The sequence below is a fragment of the Lagenorhynchus albirostris genome, chromosome 4 (assembly GCF_949774975.1).
Source record: "Lagenorhynchus albirostris chromosome 4, mLagAlb1.1, whole genome shotgun sequence".
In the NCBI taxonomy this organism is placed as follows: Eukaryota; Metazoa; Chordata; class Mammalia; order Artiodactyla; family Delphinidae; genus Lagenorhynchus; species Lagenorhynchus albirostris.
Window position 1 is genome coordinate 129,701,823 of NC_083098.1, and position 22,081 is coordinate 129,723,903.

Genomic DNA, 22,081 nt, shown 5'->3' on the forward strand with positions numbered 1-22,081 from the left:
GCGGGGTTGGGTTGGGCGCCTTCGCGGGGAACCGGCGGGGTCGAGCCCCCGGAGCGGCGAGGGCCCGGGCCGTGGCCTCCCGCCGCATCCCCGCACCTCCCCCGCCCCCTGGCTGCGTTCGGGCTGCCCCCCCCCCCCCGCCGGGCACGGAGGTCGCGCGCTTGCGTGTTGCGGCCAGAGCGCCCGACCCGGAGACCGGTCCCATAAAACGCCGAGCGAGTAGGGGGCGGCGCGCAGGAAGGGAGGAGGACCGGGGACCTGCGGGGCTGGTGGGCGTTCGCGGGTGGAGACGTAGAAGATGTGACGCCGCGGCCCGGCTGTTGCCAGACCAGCGGACGCTGTGCCCGCGGTTGCAAAAGGATCCCTGGCGCTGCAGCTTCGGGAGGCGGCCCTCCCGAGAGCGGCGACTGCGGAGACACCCAGCCCTTACTCCCAGCTCCCGGGCCGCTCGGCTCCCCGTGCTCTAGGGCCGGCGGAGAGGGAAGCGGCGGAACAGCTTGAGGCTGGGGGCCCGCGGGCGCGGCCGCGTGCCGCGTGGAGGGAGGCTGGGGGGCCGGGGCCGGGGCCGCGCCCCGGAGCGCGTCCGAGGCCGGGGCCGGGGCGCGGCGACTCCTCGCGCGGCTCCAGGGGCTCGGGGACCCCGGCAGGGCGCTGTCGGGGCCATGGCAGCCGGGAGCATCACCACGCTGCCCGCCCTGCCGGAGGACGGCGGCAGCGGCGCCTTCCCGCCCGGCCACTTCAAGGACCCCAAGCGGCTGTACTGCAAAAACGGGGGCTTCTTCCTGCGCATCCACCCCGACGGCCGAGTGGACGGGGTCCGCGAGAAGAGCGACCCTCACGGTGAGTGCTGGCCGGCTCTTCCTACCCCGCGCCGTCTCCATCCCCTGCCGTTCTCTCTCCCGCCCCTGACTTCCAGCCGCCGCGCTCCTTCCTGCTCTTCACTCTGACCCCAGTGGGGCTTGTGGTCTCTCCCCGCGCGGCCCTCGGCGGTTTTGGGTTCACCACTCGGCCCCTCCTGCCCCGAGCTGCGGTGGCGGGTAGACGCTCGCCCAGGCTTTGGAGTGTGCCGGTTTCCACTGGTAAACCAGTACCCCGGGCCCGGAGCCGCAGGGCGCCCGGGCCTTGCCGGCGACTCTCTGTGGTAATGTGAATTGCAGTTGCAGACAACCTGTCGCGTCGGGGATGCCCGGCGGCCGAGCAGAGGTGGGTGGCTCACGGAGGTGCCCCGGGCGCCCCCAGCCTGAAGCTCCGACCCCTTCTCTGTGGGATGCGCGCAATCCCCGGGACAAAGCCAGGAGGGACCGCAGCCGAATTAAACGTTCCTTATTGGAAAGATACCTTTCCAGAGTCGTGCCCTTAGATTCCAGTTTGGTAGGATCCAAGGCAGTTGGCACACTGCTGTCACCCATCCATTTCTGGTTTTTTCCCCGAATTTCGGAAAACTGAAAAAGCAGAAAATATGGACTGTATTAATAAAGTGCTATAGACCTTTGTTGCAGTAGTGGAAAGAACTGCAAAAACTTTAATCTTCCACTTGCAGTTATTAGCTATGGGACCTTGAGCGACCCTTAACCCTTGAGCCCGTTTCCTCATCCCGAAAGGGGGGGATAATCAACCTTGCATCAGGCTTGAGGATCAAATGAGGATTTATATGAAGTGCACAGAGGACTCAGTTTACTAGTATGCAGTTTCGTTTGCTGTAAAAATAAAATGAAATAAAATAAAATCTATCTGTGGTTATAGAAAGAAGATGGGCCTAAGTCATTAGTTCTCAAACTTTAGGGATGCATTAGAATCACCTGGAAGGTTTGTTATACCACATGGCTGAACCATCTCCCAGAGTTTCAGATTGCTTAGGTCTGGAGTGGGGCCTGATTTGCATTTCTAACAAGTTCCCAGGTGATGCTGACCAGGGAGCACACTTTGAGAACCCACTGGTCCAGAGAAAAGATGGAGAAAAAGGTGTAAAATGGGCTGGTAAAAATACTGATGAATTGGAAGTGAGAGAAAGAGATCAGATATGTTTTAACTGTCACCCTGTAAGTGTAGGTAAAACATCTCTTTTGAAAGCTGTTTGTTCTGCCATTCCTTCCTTTATGGGTTTCAGGTGGAAAACCTGATCCTCTTTTTGCCTGAGAAAAGACCCGCAGGAGTCCGTCTTTACCTTATGATGCTAATGGCGTGTCCTTCACTTTGGAATGCGGGAGTAGGAAGTGGAGAGAGCTCTGCGGCCAAGCCTCCATTGACAAATTCGGGAATGGGAAATGTGCTTTCATAAGAATTGAGTCTTTATTGGTTCCAAAATAGCAACAAGCAAAAGATGCAGGCCTGTAATTTTTTTCAGGCCTGCCGTAATTAAAAATTTTTCTCATGTACTATCCAGTAAATCTGAAAAGATGCTTTTAGTCCAGTCTATCGGTAGCGCTCCTTCTCTATTTTGGTAACTTAAATGGATTTCACAAAATTATCTATGTGTTTGGAGTTTGTTCTGCAGTTGTCTGCCAGGCTAGCCCAGCTGGTTAGGGCAAGGTGCACATATGTCCCAATTAGTTTTGCTCTTTTCTAGTAGCACAAAAAGGAACATGTTCTTTGACTAGAAGACAGAAGAACTCTCCCCCAGATTGGGTTCATATTGAGGCTTCCCCTAGTAGTCTCTTTTTTTTCCCAGACATTTTATTACAGTTTTTTCTTTGACACTCTCGATACCCTATTTCTTTAGAACAAAACTGTATAGGGGCTAGTGAGTGAGGGTAATTCTGAATTGCATACCTCATTACCACCCTTGTAAAAACAACTGTTAACTTTTTATTCCCAATTCTGGGCTGGGTTGTCATTTTTGTAATCTGATTTTAACTCAGTGGTACTCAAATAGGATTGGTACTGCCTGCCCCCTTCCACCTCCAGGGAACATCTAGCAATGCCTGGAGACATTTTTGGTTGTCACGCCTGGAAGGGTGCTATTGGCATTTAATAAGTAGAGGCCAGGGATGATGCTACAGTGCACAAGATACCTCCCTAATCCCTCAGCAAAAAATTTTCTGACCCTAAATGTTAGAAGTGCTAAGGTTGAGAAACCCTACCAACTTGATAACTAGCTAAAGACAAGATGTTTAAAAGTGAAGAGTAGAATATTCATCCAGATCTGTGGAGAGCACTGATTTTTTAAAATCACCTTGTACCAGGTGATAGCCTGTCAAGAATGTAAACCTAAAAATGATAAATTTAGGCCACTTTTGTATAGCCCAACCTGGACATAAGTTTAAGTACAATGTTTTTTTCTGGCATGTCGAAGGCGTACTGATAGTTGACCAAACCAGGAGGACACTGATGGGAAATATATAAGAAAAAAAATGACTTAACAATATCCTCTGAATTACATCTCTTCCATTCCCCTGACCGAGCAAAACTGATCCGGAAACGTGGAGAAATCAGTTAACCGTTGCTACAGCTTCCCTCTGAATTAAGGCCCAGATATCTAGACCTGTTTGAAACGTTGGAAAACCCAAGGCCACATTCCTCAAACTGTTTTGCCCAATGGACCCTAAAATCTGTCATTGGAGATTTATTTCTTTGGCGTTAACACTTTCCGGACGTTTCTAAAATGCAAATACAGTCTGCTCTCCGTATCCGAGGGTTCCCTATCTGCGGAGATGAGGGTCAACAGTGCTGCGCCACGTTCCTCGAGGGACTTGAGGCTCCATGGTTGTTGGTACCTGCGGGGGATCCTGGAACCGGCCCCCCACGGATACCGAGGGAGGAGGGTCCCTCTGGAAGGAAGGTTCAGCAGCGTTCGGATTTTACCGTTTAGCGTGGATTAAATTGCATGTGCAGTTTCTTCCCCAAAACCTGACCAGGAGGACTGGAGTTGGGGGAGCTGTGAAGGCTGTGGCATGAATGTGGGGCGCTGGTTAGGGGCGGGGGCCGTAGCTCAGGTTCTGGAGAGGACACGGGGCGGGGCGGACGGCGGCAGAAAGGAAGGGATCAGACGCCTGGACGCCCGTGTTTCCAGCTTCACAGTGTTGCTGAAGATCACCTGTGCTTCTCACCTGGGTTCTCTCTTGAATTGCTTTCACAAGTTGCCTTTGAAAAGGCAACTTTCCTGCACTTTTCTTACAATCCTGGAATAACCTGTGTTTGACACGAGAGTCTTGCTAAAAGCATGATAAAAACAAGGACGGAGCCTGTGCTCCCCCCCCCCCCCCCCCGCGTGCGCGGTGCACACCCACCACCTTCCCTTCGGCGTCCTGGATGTTTTTACAGGCCCCTTCCAAATGCCCATGGCAATGGGTAACGTTAAGTGTATGTTCTAAAGTAGTGAACCACGTGAGAACATTTTATCCCAAGCAGCACGTACAACATGTGGTGGAGTATAGTGAGGGCAAAGTATGCTGCCTGTGTGCGTTTTAGCATCAAATTTATTCCAGATGCTGTTATTTTGGAAAAAATGAAGGTAGTTAGAAGTGCTGGGTCGACCCTTGGGCCTCTCCCAGGAGGGCTTCTCCCAGGAGGGCTTCTCCCAGGAGGTGACTGCCTGCTTGCCCCACTTCTCGGCTTCCAGACTCCAGAGGACACTGAGCCTTGAAGAGACTGAGGGACCCGTCCACTCCCATGTGGAGAAGGGATGGGATCCCGGTCTGTGTGACCCCCGTGCCCTGTGCCATGGCACATACTCCATGCAACCCCTCATCGTTAAAAACATGAACTTGCGAAATTCAAAGGGAGGCTTCAGGCCTTTTGTGTCACAGATTTTAAAGATATTCTGGGGGGGAAAGTTTTTGTTGTTTTTTAAAGGAAGTTTGCATAGTGTAGTAATGATCTGGCTAGATTCTGTGAGTGGATTATTCTCTGTCCATGATTTACGCGCTTTGAGAAAATGCTGACACCTTAAGGTAGGAACCATGACTTCTCCATATAAGTAAACATCATAAAAGGTTTGTATCTTTTACTCTGGGAATTCTCACTAAATGTCAGCTGCTGATGAGAACATTCTGTGTGGACCATCCCGTGGAATAACTCCTGGACCACATGATGTATAAAAGCACGGTCGAGGTTTATAGTTCTCTTGGTGCAGTTAACACATACGTTTAGACACTTGGTCAGTCTTTTAATGAAGATGATTTTATGTAACAAAATTATATTTGGAAAATATTTTGGAATCTTCAAAGCTGGCTATTAGCATTTTTAAGGGTAATCTATACAAAGATGAATCATTTCTCAGGATAATTAGTTTAAAGCTCTCATTATGAATCCTGTTTCCTTTAAAAAGCACCTGAGATTTTTACCACGTACTGTGTGATATAAAATTCCTCAGGTATGCTGTGCATTTTGTTCATTCTTTCTTTCGTGGCCAATACCCTAGAATCCTGAACGCTCTTCTACTTCATCTCCTTTTCTCTTTTTAATTCTGGATTCTGCACCTGGTATTCTACTTAAATCATTCTGGGCCCCAGCAGTCTTCCAGTTCAATCACATGGACTTATCCAATTTGTGGCCCTACTTCTGACACTTGACACCATTGTCTGCCTCTGTCTTCCCGAGAATTCCTTGGCTTCTGTTACAGCACATCAACCTGGTTTCCTCTCACCCATCCGACCGTCTTTTCCTCTGGTTTCTCCTTCTTTTGGTCTTTTGCTATAATATTCCCCAAGGCTCTGTCTTGGCACTCCACCCGTCTTTCTGTGTACTCGTGGTCCTTCGGCAGATCAATTATAGTCTTTGTCTCTGACTTCCCACCTCTGTGTTAGTACCGTGTTTCTCACTGCTCGACGGACAGATGCACTGCCACAGCCTCAACTCAACCCACGTAAAACAGACCGTAACAGTTTTCTCCAACTAGCACCCTTCCTACCGAATTTGTTTGTAGTGAAATTATCCTTCTAGTCTCCAAAGCTAGACGCCTTGGAGTCTTCCCTACCTCAGTGACTTTTCCTTGCCTTGTCTCTTGGTTTCCCCTGTCCTGTATTTACCTACAACCATACCCTCCCCGACTTTCCCTCTCCAATATGACCTACCTGCTCAGTCTTATTTCCCACTCTTTGCCATCCGCGCTCCCCTGACGCTGCCAGTGCTCTGTGCTTTCACTGTAGTCTCTAATCTGACAGACCCGTCACTGTTACAATGATGGGCTTTTCCACTTGTGATCCTTGTTTTTGGAAAATCCTTCTTTTTCTTACCAATTCTTCTCTCACACCCTCCTCCCACTCCCACCTTTCTCTGGAAAGATCTTTTATGAGTCAGCTCAGTGGTCTTCTCCTTTGTGAAACTTTCCCCAGCCTTCCCAGGGAGAATAATTGTTTCTATCTCTGCATTTCCCATAGTACTTGGTACATATTCTTGTACGGACTTCATGATTTTGCTTGTAATTGTTTATGTCTCCTGCACTGGGGCTGTGAACTCTGTCCTCTCTGTGTCCGCTCAAAGAATGTGTGTTAAGTTCAACAACATGTACCCAACAAATTAGCCAAGTCTTCTAACTTCCTTTCTGATCGTCTTCTCACATCCTTCTTCTCTTAGCCTTTAATTGGCCCCTAATCCTCTTACCTTACCCCAGTCCTAGGCATGCATCAGGCCCCATTTCTTTCATACCGCCCTGTACCTGTCTTTCCTCTCCTGCATGCTATCTAAAAATTCTCTCTAATAGCTTGATATATTTTAACTTCACGTCCCTCAGTTTTACTGGAAATTTCTAGTTGGCAGGGATTTTTAAAAATTCAAATGACATTACCTAGCAGTCCTTTACTCTTTTCTACTCTGAGGTCTGAGACTGCATTTACTCACCCCAGGATCCCCTTGACTCCACTGCTCAGTGAATGACAAGGCTGAGGCCCATTGAAGAGGTTCAATCTGTATTGTTGAATGAGCTGGAACTTTAAATAAATAAGCATGCGTACTTCGGCACGAGGCGTGTAAAATGGATAAATTGAATGTAGCATCACCGTAGTTCCTTCTGCAGCGACACCTTTCACATCATTCAAAGGAAGCAATAAAGGTAAAACACAATCATTTGTTAGGATTAATTTTTATTGTGGAAGATTTTCTTTTCAGCTATTGACTAACATAACATTTCTAGCCAATTCCAGAACGAGTTATAACCCTCTAATTAAAAAATACAGATCTGAGAATTCATACTTGAACCATATACTTTAATCCTTAAATCTCTCTCTCTCAAGTCTAAAACCTGTGAATCATTTTATAAATTAGGATTAAGAACTGTCTGGTTCCATTGTTAGCATCTGCTTTGGCTGTGAGGAAATGACACAAATAGTTTCATCCTAATATTCATTCAGATTTATGAGCCAGTATTCATCACAACAATCATAAAACTCTTAAAAGGACAGAAACTGTATGATAAAGTGAGTCATAGTCTTTGTGATGTGATGTCTGCAAGGGTGGGTGGGAGAGATTGCTGAATGACCAGTCTCATTCTACTGCTTTCTGAGCTGAATCATTTTATAAAGAGAAAACAATTCATAGGTTTACAGATCGTCATAACTAAATAGGAAATGGAAGAGAGTAACAGAGTCAAATAATACCCCCTTTTAAAAAGTTACTTTTTGAAATATAACATTTGATGAACAGTGTTTGTTTTGAATTAGAAATGAAATTATTTACTGCCTAATAACTTACATTTTAATTTAACACCTGCTATATGTCTTTATATATTTTCATTTTTTTCTATAAATTATGTTTCTTCTCCCATCTTTTTATTTTTTTTTAAATTTTTTCTCTCGTGTCATTTGACCTTTCCCTTCTTAGCTATTTCTACCTTTGGCTTATTTGACGTGTGTGTGTGTGTGTGTGTGTGTGTGTGTGTGTGTGTGTGTGTGTGTATGTAGGGGCAGGTGTCATTATTCACTGGTTGGATGACTACTTGAATTGGATGAGGACTCGAGAAGAAGGTCCCTTTCATCTTGGAAATTCTGATTCTGGGATGGTATAATCTTGGATTTTGCATGGTTTGTCCTCTTTTGTTACTTTTTATCTTACTAGAATCAGAAATTTGGAGAGCCTCTCTCAGTCAAATTTAATCTTTAATCTTTAAATGTAAGATTGATTAATCTTCTTATCTTCTTTGAGGCAAAGCATTTGTCAAAACAATTATGTGAAAAGAGAAATATTCTGAGTGTGTTTCTTAGTTTTAGAAGTAGTTCTTATATACTTATATTTATACATTACTCTAAATGCAGCAGTTTAGTAATGGGAATATAATGCAAGTAAAATTGGGAAGCCAATCTTGCTAACTGGTTTAGTAGAGCACAGTAGTATATGAAGAAGGCATATACAACAAGTGTTAGATTAAAAAATAGTGAATTACAGCAACACCTTCAGCTGTGACCAGGTGGGGAAAGTGAGACACAGACTGTTTTGGAGGGAGGGTGTTAAAGCATGAGGGGTTGATGGGATCTGTCCAGGCTTAGCCAGACACCTAGGGAGATTAGACACCATAATGACTAGGCAAAGTCCCTGTGCCATCATAGGGGAAGGGTCAGTTGTTTGACCTTCACCTCTGTATTCCTTGGACCTTGTTACTTTCTGAGTGTTTTTTCAATGAATGAATGAAATTCTTGAGAACATGCTCTATGTCAGCTTTATGAACAATATGTTTAATCTTATTACAATCTTCTGAAACAAGTATCATTTTCATTTTACAGATAAGGATAGGGTTTTTGCTGTTGGCTTTTCAAAACACGATCTCTTTGTTTGCGACAAGAAGTAATTGTGCCTTCCATACTTCTTAGTGTTTAGAATTCAGTTCATGGCCAGAATTCCAGATGGATGGTGTAGCAGAAATTTGAACAGAATTAGTGATTTTAAAAAATTATTTAAACTCTTCCCAGAGCCTTTACCATGTCTAGCAGAGTTAGCCTCTGTCATCTTTTCTCCCACCCCTTGCTTTATTGCGTTCTTTTTTGTTTAGAAAGTATTTCTGTCATGATTTATTATGAAACAGCTCTTTAATGTTTAGGGGTTGTTTTCTGAAGTACTCAAAGATTTTGAAATGGCATATTTAATTTAAAAAGTAAAATAGAAAGAGTAGGACGTAATTAAGGATAAATACTGTATAAGAATGGAATGAACCTCAGAGATAGGGTCTGGAAGATTAAGATACAGAATAAGCGAAAGCATGCAGAAAATGCAAAGAGAATAACTAAAAGGATGTTTAAAAATTACAGCTAGACCCTTTCAGGGAAATTCACGATAGGCTCCCTCTTTAAGGACATGTGGTGTAAGATTAAAAAAGCAACCAAAAGAAAAAAAGCAGATGTACTTGGACCTATTTTATTTTAATCAAGTGAGATTTTCAGTCAACCAATAATTGTTTGGATGTCTAGTATGTGAGGAAATAAAGACCAAGATAAGACAAAAAGATACAAAGAAAGTGCTTAGCCAGACACATCTAGAAATGTGTCTAAAATGAAAAATGAAACTCCTTTTTCCTTGGAATCACTTGCCTCCCTTTTTTGACTCCCCTATATTTTAAAATATAAAATATATTAAAAAAAATTTCTTGCCAACCACGCCCATCTCTTGGAGTCAATTTCTACTCTGCATTTTCCTCAATCCTCACATCCCTTTCTCGGGCCCTGTGCATTTCGGTTCTGCAGTGTCTTTTACACTCACGCTGGCCTCTGCATTGTTGCCACAGCTGCTCTAGTTCTGTCCCTGACTGTTGCCAATGGCTTCTAGCCTTTCCCATCTGTGTAAGTTTGCTAGGGCTGCCATAACAAACTACTGTGGACTGAGTGGCTCAAACAACAGAAATTAATTTTCCCGTAGTTCTGAAGCCTAGAAGTCCGAGATTAAAGTGTCTGCAGGTTTGGTCTTTCTGAGGCTTCTTCTCGGCTCACAGACAGCTGCCTTCTTGCTGCCCTTTCATCTCTCTTTGCACACATACAAACCTCCTCTTCTTGGTTCAGATTTGGTTAGGGCCCACCCTAATCGACTCAATTTAATCACCTCTTCAGAGGCCCTATCTCCAAATAGTCATTTTCTGAGGTACTGAGGCCTAGGGCTTCAACATATGAGTTTGGGGCAGCGGCGGGTAGGAGATACAATTCAGCCCATAACACATCTAATCAACCGGATATTGTTCTTCGGCAGAGTAATCTTTCCAGAGAGCAGCTCCGATCTTGTTATTCCTCTCCGCAGAGAAACATGGACTCAAAACAGTCCAGTCCCCTGGTACACACATCACTTACAGATGTGGGCACTGTTAAAAGTCTATGAGAATGATAGAGAATAGGAAAGTTACCAGCAGATGAGTGGTTGTCTTATATATCAAAAAGTGGGATAAAGCTATTTTCCGGAAACTCTATATAGGTAGTAAGCTTGATGTAGTCCCTTGAAAAAAAAAAAATTCCAAGAGTCTTGAGAATACTGAGGAAAGAAAATAACACAGAAAGTAGTAAATAGGGTGATATATAATGGGAGAGTAGTAACATACATAGGCTTGATATGTTCATTTCAGTGGAATATCAGACCAAACTTCTCATAATAACCTTCTACAAAAGAAATACATTTTCTTTGGGAGAGAGTCTAGAGTTTTTCATGTTTGGGTTTCTAAGGCCAGGCTAAGGACTGTATCACTTTTAATGAACTGGAAGTATGCTCTCCCTCTAAAAGGTAAAAAATTGAAGATAAATTGGTGATATGAATTTATTACCATAATCTAAAAGTATTCTTAATAGACAGCTGACTCTGTTTTCTAATTACCACCCAAACGTGAAGCTTTAGATTCATATTCTGATTCAGGGTTATAATTTTTGCTAGACCTTCCACCCAACTTTTAACGGCAGGGTAGCTCACATCCCCATACAGCAGGAGAATTCATGTAGTGATTTACACGTATGTTTTGCAGCTCAACTACTTTTTCTTGGAACGCATTGCAGGAAGTTACATTACTCAAAAAGTAGATAGTCTTTGAGTGTTTTAATGAGATTAGGGTGAAAAAAACCCAGTTGGGATATCTATTTGGTTATACCTACGTTGAATATTTTCCAGACTTAAGTTATTTTTGGCCGTGCTTAATGATGTAGGGCTGTAGAGCTTTTGTGTCGTAGAATTCTGGAGACTCTTGGCGTTGCCCATGGTATCACCTCCAGAAGGGATTGGTTGTTCCTTGTAGGCACCTCTGTTTTTCTAGAAGGAGCCTAATGCTCACCGTGGCTGACAGTTAAAGCACATGGTCCTTTACAATTCAGCCCATAGGCCAGAGAGCAGCACTTTTTTAAGGTCCTGCTGTGGGAAATAATATTTATGGAGGCCTGACTCAAGGATCTATAGTACATCTTTCCTCCGGGTTGTGGATTTTAACATGGGTGGTCCATGGACAAGCTTCAGGTTTCCATAATCTCCTGAAAATAGATGCAAAATATTATCTCAGGGTGTTGTTTCTGAGGAGAAGATACATAGCATTTTATCAGGTTCTCAAAAAGTTGTCCATGGTCCAAAATATGTTAAGGCTACTACCACTAATAACTAAGGTGTATCTTCTAATTAACCTGACCATCAGCGAGGGAACCAATTTGAATACGTTGGTGTGAGACTGTAGTTTATGGTAAACGATTTTCAAAAGTAACATCTCTCTGAAACTGGTGTCTGTGTTAATTCTAAGAAATATGTAAAGCTGCTGTTTATCTCATTACATAGTGTCCCCTCTGAGGACTCCTGAGAGAATTTCTCTGTGGTAACCGTGTCAGGACTAGTTACGCTTCTCCTTAGTGGCCAGTTTGTTCTAACCTTATGGACTCCGGGAAACTTGTTATGGCTCCTGGCTTCTAGAAAGCCGAATATGTGGTGTGCTTCTAGCAAGTATAGTAATCTCAGTCCTGGCTTCACCAATTTTTAACTCTTTTTTCTATTTGCCTTATTAAAAAGCCATCTTTAAAGTTTCTGTTTGTTTGGTTTTGGTCTTGGTATCTTGTCAATATCTTTGTAACTCATCGTAAATATTAAGTTGTACCTCAATAAAAATAATGTATTTTTTGATTTGCCATTTTAACCACAAAATTTCTACTATATTGTCATATATAGCATTGGGTGCTGGGGATTAAAAGGCAGATAACGTAGGCACCTACCACCTGAAACTAACACAATACTTTAAGTCAATTAAAATTGAATTAAAAATATTTTAATTCAATTAAAAAAATGTAGGCCTCTGCCCCTTAAGGTGTATATTGTCCGGCAGGACAAGAAAGAGATGTAAGTCAGGAAAAAAAAAAAAGAGATGTAAGTCAGTAAGGACACTGAAATGTTAACGCTGCTTTGCTCGTGTTGTGTCCTGGGGGAAGAGTGAGATCGTACTACGGAGGAGAGTAATTCTACAGGGAAGTCAGAAAAGGCTTCAGACAGGAGGGACTGCTGGCTTGGGTGTTGGGAGGCAACTAGGTGTTGCCCGGCAGCTGACTGTGTTATCTAATTGCCACCAAAAAGTGATGCTTTAGGTCCTTATTCTAAACAGAGTTAACAGTTTTTGCTAGACCCTCTATACCACTTTTAACAGCAGTATGGCCAACATTCCCATACAGCAGCAGAATTCATCTGGTTATTTATATGTGTTTAGCAACTCAACTAATTTTTCTTGGAAGACTCATAAGGGCACGCAGGCCAAGGAAGCAGCTCCAGGTTTGGTATGCTTTGGGAACTGCAAACATTTTGGCATGGCCAGAGTGTAGGGTTATAGTAAGAGGTAAGGCCAGCCACGTAGGAAGGGCCAGGATTCTTTTTTTTTTTTTTTTAATTGAAGTACAGTTGATTTACAAATTTGTGTTAGTTTCTGGTGTACAGCAAATGATTCAGTTGTACATACACATATATCTATTTCTTTTTGGATTCTTTTCCCTTATAGGTTATTACAAAATATTGGGTATCATTCCCTGTGCAGTATATCTTTGTTGTTTATCTACTCTTTATATAAGAGTTTGCATCTGTTAGTCCCAAACTCTCAGTCCAACCTTCCCTCGCTCCCTCTCCCGCTTGACAACCACAAGTCTGATCTTTATGTCTGTGAGTCTGTTTCTGTTTCATAGATAAGTTCATTTGTGTCATATTTTAGATTCCACATGTGAATGATATCATATGGTATTTGTCTTTCTGACTTTGCTTAGTATGATGATCTCTGGGTCCATTCATGCAGCTGCAAATGGCATTATTTCATTCTTTTTTATGGTTGAGTAATATTCCATTATATATATATATATATATATATATATATATACACCACATCTTCTTTATCCATTCATCTGTTGAGGGACATTTAGGTTGTTTCCATGTCTTGGCTATTGTAAATAGTGCTGCTATGAACACAGGGGTGCATGTATCTTTTCGAATTATAGTTTTGTCCTGATGTATGGAAGGGCCTGGATTGTGATGGACTTTGTAAGCCATGCTAACAATTTGGTCTTTATCCTCAAGGCAGTGGGGAGTCAGTGAAAGAGTTTAATCATAAGAATAAGAATATCAGATTTGGGCTTTTGTAAAATCACTCAGGCAGGTGTGTGGGATGGATCGAAGGGTATAAGGCTGGGAGTAGGGAGGAGAGTTAGGAAATGTATTGTGATCCAGTTGAGAAACGTAGCTCTCTTACATCACTGTCTGGCACGTCATAAGTGAGGTACATACATTAGAAGAGAAGGGTCTCCATTTTGTCAAGAGAAAAAAGGAAATTATTGGACTTCTGTCCAGGCCAGAACCCAAGATGGCTGTGCTCTTGTTGAGACATATTGGCTGTCATTGCCTCTGTGCCCACCTTGGTCCTCAGCTCTGTATCAGAAATGCTGTTCCTTTGGAAACCACAGCCAGAGAAGAGATGGAGAGGTTCTGGAATAACAACAGTGGTTCAGAGCACCCTTTGTCTCCCCATATCGCTATCGGTAGCTGGTCTCTTCCCATGGTGATGTCCATTTGCCACCATGACACTGGTATTGCCTTGAGTGCAGGGGTCTCTCTTTTTGCTTGTCGGCCCTTTTGATCCCTGGGAGCTTTGAGTCTCATTTGGAACTTGTGAAGTCCCTGTATTTGGGGCCAGCACTGGTCCACACAGCCAGATTTGCACTCCTCCTCCTTCTCATGTGTCACACCTGGAATGGGATCTGACTCCTGGTGTGGGATCAGGAAAGGGCCTGACAGTTCCCCAGCTATACCAGTCAGGAGTGCTTGTCTTGGTTCTTACTGTGTTGTCCTCTGTAGGGCTGGCAGCCCTGTGAAGAGCCGAAGTTCCCAGCATCATCTTCCTACAAATTATTACACTGACCTGTCTTCCTGCTTGTCACTCCTGTCTTCAGCCAGGGCAAAGTTCTCCTGATTTGTTTAGACCCTTTTGTGCTTGCAGATCCCCTTGGAGCTCAGCAGTAGAGGACCTTATAGAACCATAGTAGTGGAAAAGGGTCCAGTTTTCCCCTTATTTCTTTCTTTTTATTTTATTTTATTTTTGCGGTACGCGGGCCTCTCACTGTTGTGGCCTCCCCCATTGCGGAGCACAGGCTCCGGACGCGCAGGCTCAGCGGCCATGGCTCACGGGCCCAGCCGCTCCGTGGCATGTGGGATCTTCCCGGACCGGGGCACGAACCCGTGTCCCCTGCATCGGCAGGCGGACTCTCAACCACTGCGCTACCAGGAAAGCCCCCCCTTATTTCTTTCTAAAGGTGGAGTGACTGCAATAACTCCCTTTTCCTGACTGTAGCCTGCAGCCTACTCTGGGCCTGGGAGCGCTCAGTCTTTCTTTATATTAGGCCTTGCTTTGTGCTGAGGGTCACCTTTTGGCTCCTTCTTCCTGAGAGAGTGGAAACGATGCCAGCTCTGTGGCCTCTGCTGTCGGGACTGGGAGTGGGGCTTTGGGTCCCACTGCCTGTGGGTTGCTGGCTTAAGGACAATTCTGTTCATTGGTCAGAGCCCAGGGTCTTTAGCACCAACACAGTGTGACTGAAAGAAGAGAGGGGTGTTGGAGGGGGGAATTAGCCTGTCCCGGCTAGAGGCAGATAAAGAGAGTGAGTTGGCTCTTGGAGCAGGTGCTTTGGGGAGAAGATATACAGCTTTTGATGCAAGAGGAAGATCCAGAAAACTATCATTGAACCTATTAACGGTTATTTCTTTTCCTTGCATTTACAGAAAAACCAAGCCTCTTAGTGTCATGTTTTCTAAACCAAATTCATGTGACAGCTTTTTCTGAAACGGAATTAAAAAGATCCTTTTGTCTTTGGAAACAAAAAGGAAGTTATTGGAATAACACAAAAAAATACCCCGTTTATAAAAATGCACACACACAAAAGAACTATATACTTATGGAGTAAATAGGTAGGCTAAGAGCTGAAAAAGGATGTATATACCAAACTGCTAACTCGTGCTTATAACTTTGGAGAGGGGGCTAGGATTGAGAGAGAAGAAATGAAGAGGAATCTTTACTTCTTTATCTATGTATTTGGAAAATTTTAACAATTCTATATCCACATATTATTTATATAAAGATTTCTGAGAAGGATGAATGGAGTGAGGGAGCAGAGACAGATGGTGGATACTATTCTCTGGGGTATGTGAATATGAAGGGACAGAGAGAGATGAGATGGTAACCAAGAGGCTTCTGTCTTGGGAGGGTGGAGCTATGGGTGGGGTCTTTGGCCATCGGTCACACAGATGGACGCAGCACCCTAGTTGACTGATTGTTGGTGAGCAGCGCCCAGGCCTATGCCTGCCCCCTGGAAGGAATCCACTTCTCACTCCTTCATCCATTCTTTGGCTTATTTCCTCTTAAGCCCCACTCAGATGCATGACCTTGGTTGTTATCAGTAAAACTTTGCTTTACTTTGCTTTGGGAAATGGTGCTTAATTAGTACTAATTATTTCTAATTCACTGTACATTCTAAGTCAAAGCATACCAAAAATCTAAATCTCAACGTATTCTGCATAATATCGATTACTTTTTTAAGGTGAATCATAACCGTGTTCTTTGGGAAAGTCCTATACTGGTGCAGCAGTGGGTTGGAAGAGACATGAAGGGACTGGATCAGATCACAGAGGGATGGAGTCAGTTGAATGGAAGCAAGGAGCTCTGGGAAGGGAGGAGACCAGCGCGAGTGCAGTTTGGACTGACCCTATGGACGGGGTTTGACGTCCGAGCAGCCGTGCTCACTGAAGGTCAGCCTGACTTTGGAGTCTCATCACAGAGGCTAGCCCTGCTGGTGAAGATGTTGCCAAGGGCAACAGCTAAACAGCTGCTTATCTCCTGACCACCTAGCAATTCAATTTGTAGGAGGACTGAATTAGTCAGGTTCTCCAGAGAAACAGAACCATTAGGAGATACAGATGAGATAGAGTAGGAGAGGGAAGGAGGGATTTATTTTAAGAAATTGATTCATGTGATTATGGAAGCTGGAAACCTGTTAGGCTGGAGACCCAGAGGAGAGCCAGTGTTGTAGCTCAAGTTCAGAAGGCCGTCTGCTGGCAGAATTCCTCCTTGCTCAGGGAAGGTCAGTCTTTTGTTCTACTAGGCCTTCAAGTGATTGGATGAGGCCACCCACATTATGGGGGACAGTCCACTTTATTCAAAGTCCACCACTTCAGATATAAACGTCATCCAAAAACACCCCTCACAGAAGCATCCAGAATAATGTTTGACCAAATATCTGGGCACCATGGCCCAGCCAAGTTGACACATGACATTAACCACCGCAGGGCCCTTGTTGGCATAAATCCTAGACTGGCCTAAGTGTTCAACCCTGACTTGGATAGGACCCCCTTATTCACAGCGATATCCCAAGGACGTGGGGCGGAGGGTTCCTGAGAGAGGCACGAGACTGACCTCCTCTTCATGCTGAGATCGTTTTGCTTTGGTCCCCACTGAGGCTTCACCTTCCATGACTGGTGCTTGCCAGGGAACACGGAGGCTAGCTTCTTTCTCCTCCCCCCCTTCTCCCTCCTCTCCTCCCTTTTCCTCTTCTAAATTGAGATATAATTGACATACAGCATTGTACTAGTTTTAGTTATACAACATAATGATTTGATATATGTATATATTATGAACTGATCACCACAGTAAGTTTAGTTAACATCTATCATTGCACATAGATATATTTTTTTCTTATGATGAGAACTTTTAAGATCTACCCTTCTAGCAACTTTTTAAATTATACAGCACAGTATTGTTAACTATAGTCACCGTACCATACATTACATCCCCAGGACTTAATTATCTTATAATTTGAAGTTTGTGCATTTACACCTCCTTTACCCATTTTGTCCACCTTCCTAGCCCCCCGGCTCGGCAGTTGATTAATCAATCTGTTCTCTGTATCTAAGTTTTTTTTTTAGAGTCCACATATAAATGATATCATACAGTATACATCTTTGTCTGACTTATTTCACTTAGCATAATGCCCTTAAGATCCATCCAAATGGATCAGGATTTCCTTCTTTTTTATGGCTGAATAATATGTGTGTGTGTGTGTGTGTGTGTGTGTGTGTGTGTGTGTGTGTGTATTTCACATTTTCTTTATACATTCATCCGTCAATGATGGACACAAGTGGTTTCCATGTCTTGGCTATTGTAAACAATGCTGCAGTGAACACGGGTGCAGATTTTCTTTTTGAGTTAGTGATTTTGTTTTCTTTGTATAAATACCCACAAGTGGAATTGTGGGATCATATGGTAGTTTTATTTTTAATTTTCGGAGGAACCTCTGTACTGTTTTTCATTAGCTTTTTTCTTCTGGTTCTCTTTTCCTTCCCCCAACACACGTGAGTTAGTTTTGCTTCCTTAGGATTTCTGAAAACAAGAATAATGATCCTATTCCAGAAGAAAGGATATTATTAAAATCAACAAACAAAAAAGGATTCCCAACAAGTCAGAGTAATACTTACATGTGGAGATGTTTGAGGCTGTCGCCTGTGGTCACAGATAGCATCACTGCTGTCCCTGGTCTCCACCAGCTGCCAGATACTCCAAAGGCTGCCCTGCTCGTCCCTCATCACAGAAGTGAACTGGGCCTCAGACGCCTGTTTCTGAGGACCAGACAGCAGAGGGCAGTTGAGGCTGCAGTCTGATTGGGTAGGTGTTAGTTTTTTTTTAAAGTCATATTCTAGTCTGTGATTGGAAACGTCTGTTGCTTCTGTCTTACATCATCCTCAAACTAGCATTGATTAGAAGCAGGGGTATCAGCATAACTAGAGACACTTCTGTTGTCAGTTGTTTGAGCCTCATGAGAGGTCCAAGATGACATAGAAGTAAGGGAAGGGGGAGATCAGATGCCTTTCTACTTCACTGGCACTGCTGGGAGAGAGCAGGGGATGTGAGGGGCTTTGATTAGGTGCTGGGCCAAGAGCGGGGGAGTTTCTCCATGTACCGCCCGTCTCCCTTATCTGCACCCTGGACTGCTGGGTCTCCTTAACTGGGCCTCTTTGTTTATCTTTATGTCCTCAGGGGCAGGGTGCCTCCCCACTGGGAAGCTAAAAGGCCATGCCAGACAACACCACCAGATACACAGAGATTTCAGTGTGCCGATTTTGTAGCAAAATGGCACAAAATGACAAACCCTCTTTGGTGGCTTAGTTGCTGTTTAAAAAAAAAAAGAGAGAGAGAAAGAAGAGACAAATGTGTTCCACTAAATGATGAGCTTAGCTTGGTCAGCACAGTGTGAGTGAATATGTTTTAGGTATGGGAACACTGAGGGACCTTAGGTCTGTGATCTTCGGTTTTTCTTTGAAGCAGGAGGCAGTGTTATCTCCGGGAGGGAGGTATGGCTGTGGGCTGGGCCTGTAGAGCCAGCTGTAAGTCTTATGGCTGCCGTAGAGAATGGGAGAGGACAGAGACCGGGATGTGCCCACAGTCGCTCATGGCTCACTTGAGGCTGGAGACCCACATTCATAACAACACCAGTCTGGATGGTTGTGTTACTTCCGGGGACGTTTCCGCTGTGTAGGTTCAACAGCGCAAGTGCAGGAGTGGAGAAGCCAGATGGCTATATTGATCCAAAAATTGGAGCTTCGATTGCAGAAGTGCGAGAAAGAAAAAGCAGAACTGAGTTATGCCCCGCAGAGCTCAGAGTGATGAGGAGGGAAGCCCAAGAGGCTACGGACGGGTAGATAACTGAACCTGACTCCACCATTTAAGTCCAAGCGGCTGAAGGACCAGCCGAAGGAAATGAGGTTATGCCATGTCGGAGTTTGAGATGAAGCCGCTCTCGAGTGATGGCATGGCCGTGAGAGTGGTGAATGCAGGTTGCTAGACTCGATGTTGGTGGGTCTTCTGCATGAACAGTGCCATCTCTCTAGATGACGGCAAGGGATGCGGGGTGCCTAATTCCAAGGTCTTCAGTGAGTGACAGTGACGGTCAGTGGATAGCACTGACAAGGAGGAAGAGAGGGTATGGACCTTGAAGGATGAAAGACTTCAGTGTGGTCGTGGGAAATTTATATCGTAGCTGCCGTTGCAGGAAGCCAGAAAACAGCTGCATATGCTGAGAGGGGAGAGGCCGGATTCCAGTGGAAAATGGCTCTTTGGAAGAATTGGCTGGACCCCAGTGTGCTTAGCTCCCAGTGGTGTTGCAATGGCCTGTGATGACCAGCAGCCCTTAGGGTTTGAGTGTTGCAAGGGGGAGAGGTCTGGGTGGGGTAAGGAAAACATCTTTTGGTCAAAGCAACTGTTTCCTATTTTTCAAGACATCGGTGTTGGGACAGGTCATCTGCAAAGCACCTTCCTGGTTTAAAAGTTCTTTCCACGAATCTGAAAAAATGCACGTCAGGAGTTTGATCCCTTGTTATTGTCCAGCTGGAAGAATATGCCTAGATTCTGAATAATCTTTTCTTCATGTGAAAATCACCGTTCCCATAGAGATAGAAAGTAAAATACTTTAGAAATTCTTGGGGGGGGAGATAATTGCAGTAAAAGGTATGAGTTGAACAAAGTGAGCTGTATTTTGTGTCTGGTCTTGGAACAGTTTACTTGGGAGGGTGACTCCCTTCCATGCCTGAGATAAGGGGTTTCAATTCAGAGCATCTCAAGAAGAATCACTTTCTGTGCCTAAAGCCTTTCCTATTCCTCTACAAATAAGGTCGAGATAATGGCGGATGCCTTTATAGATGTCTGATTTTTTTTCCTCTTTTTAGTAACCTCATATACCTTTTGGAGGAAGCAGAAAGGATAAATGAAATCAGGGGAGCAGACAGGGCAAGGGAGGTAGAAAGTGACGAGGGAAAGGAAGAAAGAGAAGAAAAACAAACACACACCCAGGAATATGCAAGAGAAGATTTAGGTTGAAACAGACTTTCATATTCAAAACTCCTGAGTAATTAGTTTTGTGGGCTCTTGGCATTCTCTTCAGAGAGGTATTCCAACTCTGGGAAGGAGAAAGGAGCAAAAGAAAACAAAATGATGACTTTCCGTGGCACAGAGAAAGGCAATACATTCAACAGTTATGATTCTAGGCTCCTTTTTTGGGATCGAAGTGTGAGTACTAGAGCCAGATGCTATTTGCTTTGCTATTTGTGTACTTTTGTGACTTTTTTTTTTAAAACTTTATAAACTATAGCAATTAACTCTTTGTCTTTTTATTAAGAGGAATAAGAAGACACAGTATAAGGAGATTTTCTTTGGGGAGATAAATTCCCTTACTTCTTGGTATTTTTCTTGATTCGCCGGTTTTCCCCCTACCCTCTCCATCATCACACAACTCATTGCTTGGAACAAGGCACAGTTTCAGCGTTATTTCAACCAGCTATTTCTTGAAGAATGGCAGATGAGAAAATAATAGAGTGACATGCTTCTCAGGGCAGTTTGGCTCTGCAGCCAGCAAGAGAAGGAGGGTTAGGACCGCTGACTTTTGACCCTGGGTCCTTAGGTGATCTTGGGCAAAGCAGTCCACCAGCCCGGGACTCTGCTTCCTTATCTTGAACTGAAAAGTCTGCACTAGATGATTTCCAAGGGCCAAGCGCTAAGGATTTTTGACTCAAATTCTGCTGGAGGGTTTTGACAATCGGTTTTGGGGAAGGGCTGATAATATCATCAGAAATAGGCATGGCCAAAGGAAAAAAGCGTGTGAACCCAGAAAACAGGGCACTTCGTGTCAGGCGTGTCCCTGGAGATGGCCAGTGATGATCTTAAAGCAAAAGACGTATGGGGGCAACCAGTGACTGTACACATGGCTGTAGGGGACACCTGCTGTTACCAGAGTTCAGTGCAGAGGGAGAACGACAACAGGAGCTGGCTTTCTAAATAGGGGCTAGATTTGATTCACTCCCTAACTAGACTGTGTTGAACAGCTATTGAAATTAGAGAAAAATGCAAAACTGTAATCAAGTCGTCGTTCTTTCTGCCCTGGTCCTACCCCCGGCCCCCCTCTCCCCTTTGTTCTCACTCCTCTGTTAAGGTCATTCTTGTCTTCCACATTTGTGCAGGCAACAGGTAGACCTGGGTTTAGGTCTCAGCTGTGCCTTTCTAGTTGTATGATCTTGGGTGAAATTACTTCATTTCTTTAAATACCAGTTTCCTCATCTGCCAAGCAGGGATGCTAGCTAATAATAGCCCCCGTGTTAATAATGTTGTATTAACATGTCAGATAGTAAGCCCTAGTGAATGTTAGCTGTGACTGCTGTTTACTGTTCCTAAGGTTCCCTTTTATAGACTTATATCTCGTCTGTCCTCCAGTGCTTGAGAAATCTATTGCTGCGTAACAAACATCTCAAAATTTAATGCTCTAAAATCACCATTTTATTATTTCTCATGATTCTGTGTATGGACTGTAGTTCAGCTGGATGGTTCTTCTGCTAGCATAGCAGCGGCAGTCAAATGGTGGCTGGAACAGGAATACCTGAAATGGCTTTGCTTAGGTGTCTGGTGCCTTGGCAGGGTAACTGAAACTCCAGTGATGTGTTCCTTTCTCCACGCGGTCTCTCCATGAGACTAGCTTGGGCTTCTTTACCTAGAGGCTGGATCGCAAGACCAGAGCTCCCGTCTGTAAGCACTGTTCACGTCATGTTTGCTAATGTCCCATTGACTGAATTCAGGCAACATGGCCCAAGACTAGAGTCAATATGGGAGGGGCTACACAAGGTATGACTATCAAGAGGTGTGGTTCATTGGAGCCACCAAAATAAG

The 22,081-nt window shown here is 44.3% G+C and overlaps 2 protein-coding genes across 4 annotated transcripts in view; both read left to right on the plus strand.

The window, feature by feature from the left end:
- The first annotated feature begins 299 nt into the window (after nt 1-299).
- Nucleotides 300-22,081, plus strand: part of FGF2 (fibroblast growth factor 2) — a 90,609-nt gene continuing 68,827 nt past the window's right edge. For all 3 annotated transcript variants that reach the window (XM_060148676.1, XM_060148675.1, XM_060148674.1), the window contains exon 1: nt 300-840. In XM_060148676.1, the coding sequence (XP_060004659.1) occupies nt 663-840 (178 nt within the window). In that variant the 5' untranslated portion in view covers nt 300-662. The remainder of the gene's footprint in view (nt 841-22,081) is intronic.
- LOC132520019 (succinate dehydrogenase cytochrome b560 subunit, mitochondrial-like) lies at nt 13,697-14,340 on the plus strand. Its single transcript, XM_060148677.1, has 3 exons — nt 13,697-13,773; nt 13,876-13,941; nt 14,104-14,340. The coding sequence occupies exons 1-3, from the start codon at nt 13,697-13,699 to the stop codon at nt 14,300-14,302; spliced, it is 342 nt and encodes a 113-aa protein (XP_060004660.1). The 3' UTR covers nt 14,303-14,340.

Excerpts from the sequence above, each read along its gene's own strand:
- LOC132520019 (XM_060148677.1), top strand. The coding sequence starts at position 13,697 with ATGGCTGTGCTCTTGTTGAGACATATTGGCTGTCATTGCCTCTGTGCC. Across the intron at positions 13,774-13,875 it reads CCTCAGCTCTGTATCAGAAA|CTGGTCTCTTCCCATGGTGA; the intron begins TGCTGTTCCTTT and ends CGCTATCGGTAG. Across the intron at positions 13,942-14,103 it reads ATTGCCTTGAGTGCAGGGGT|TGGGATCAGGAAAGGGCCTG; the intron begins CTCTCTTTTTGC and ends TGACTCCTGGTG.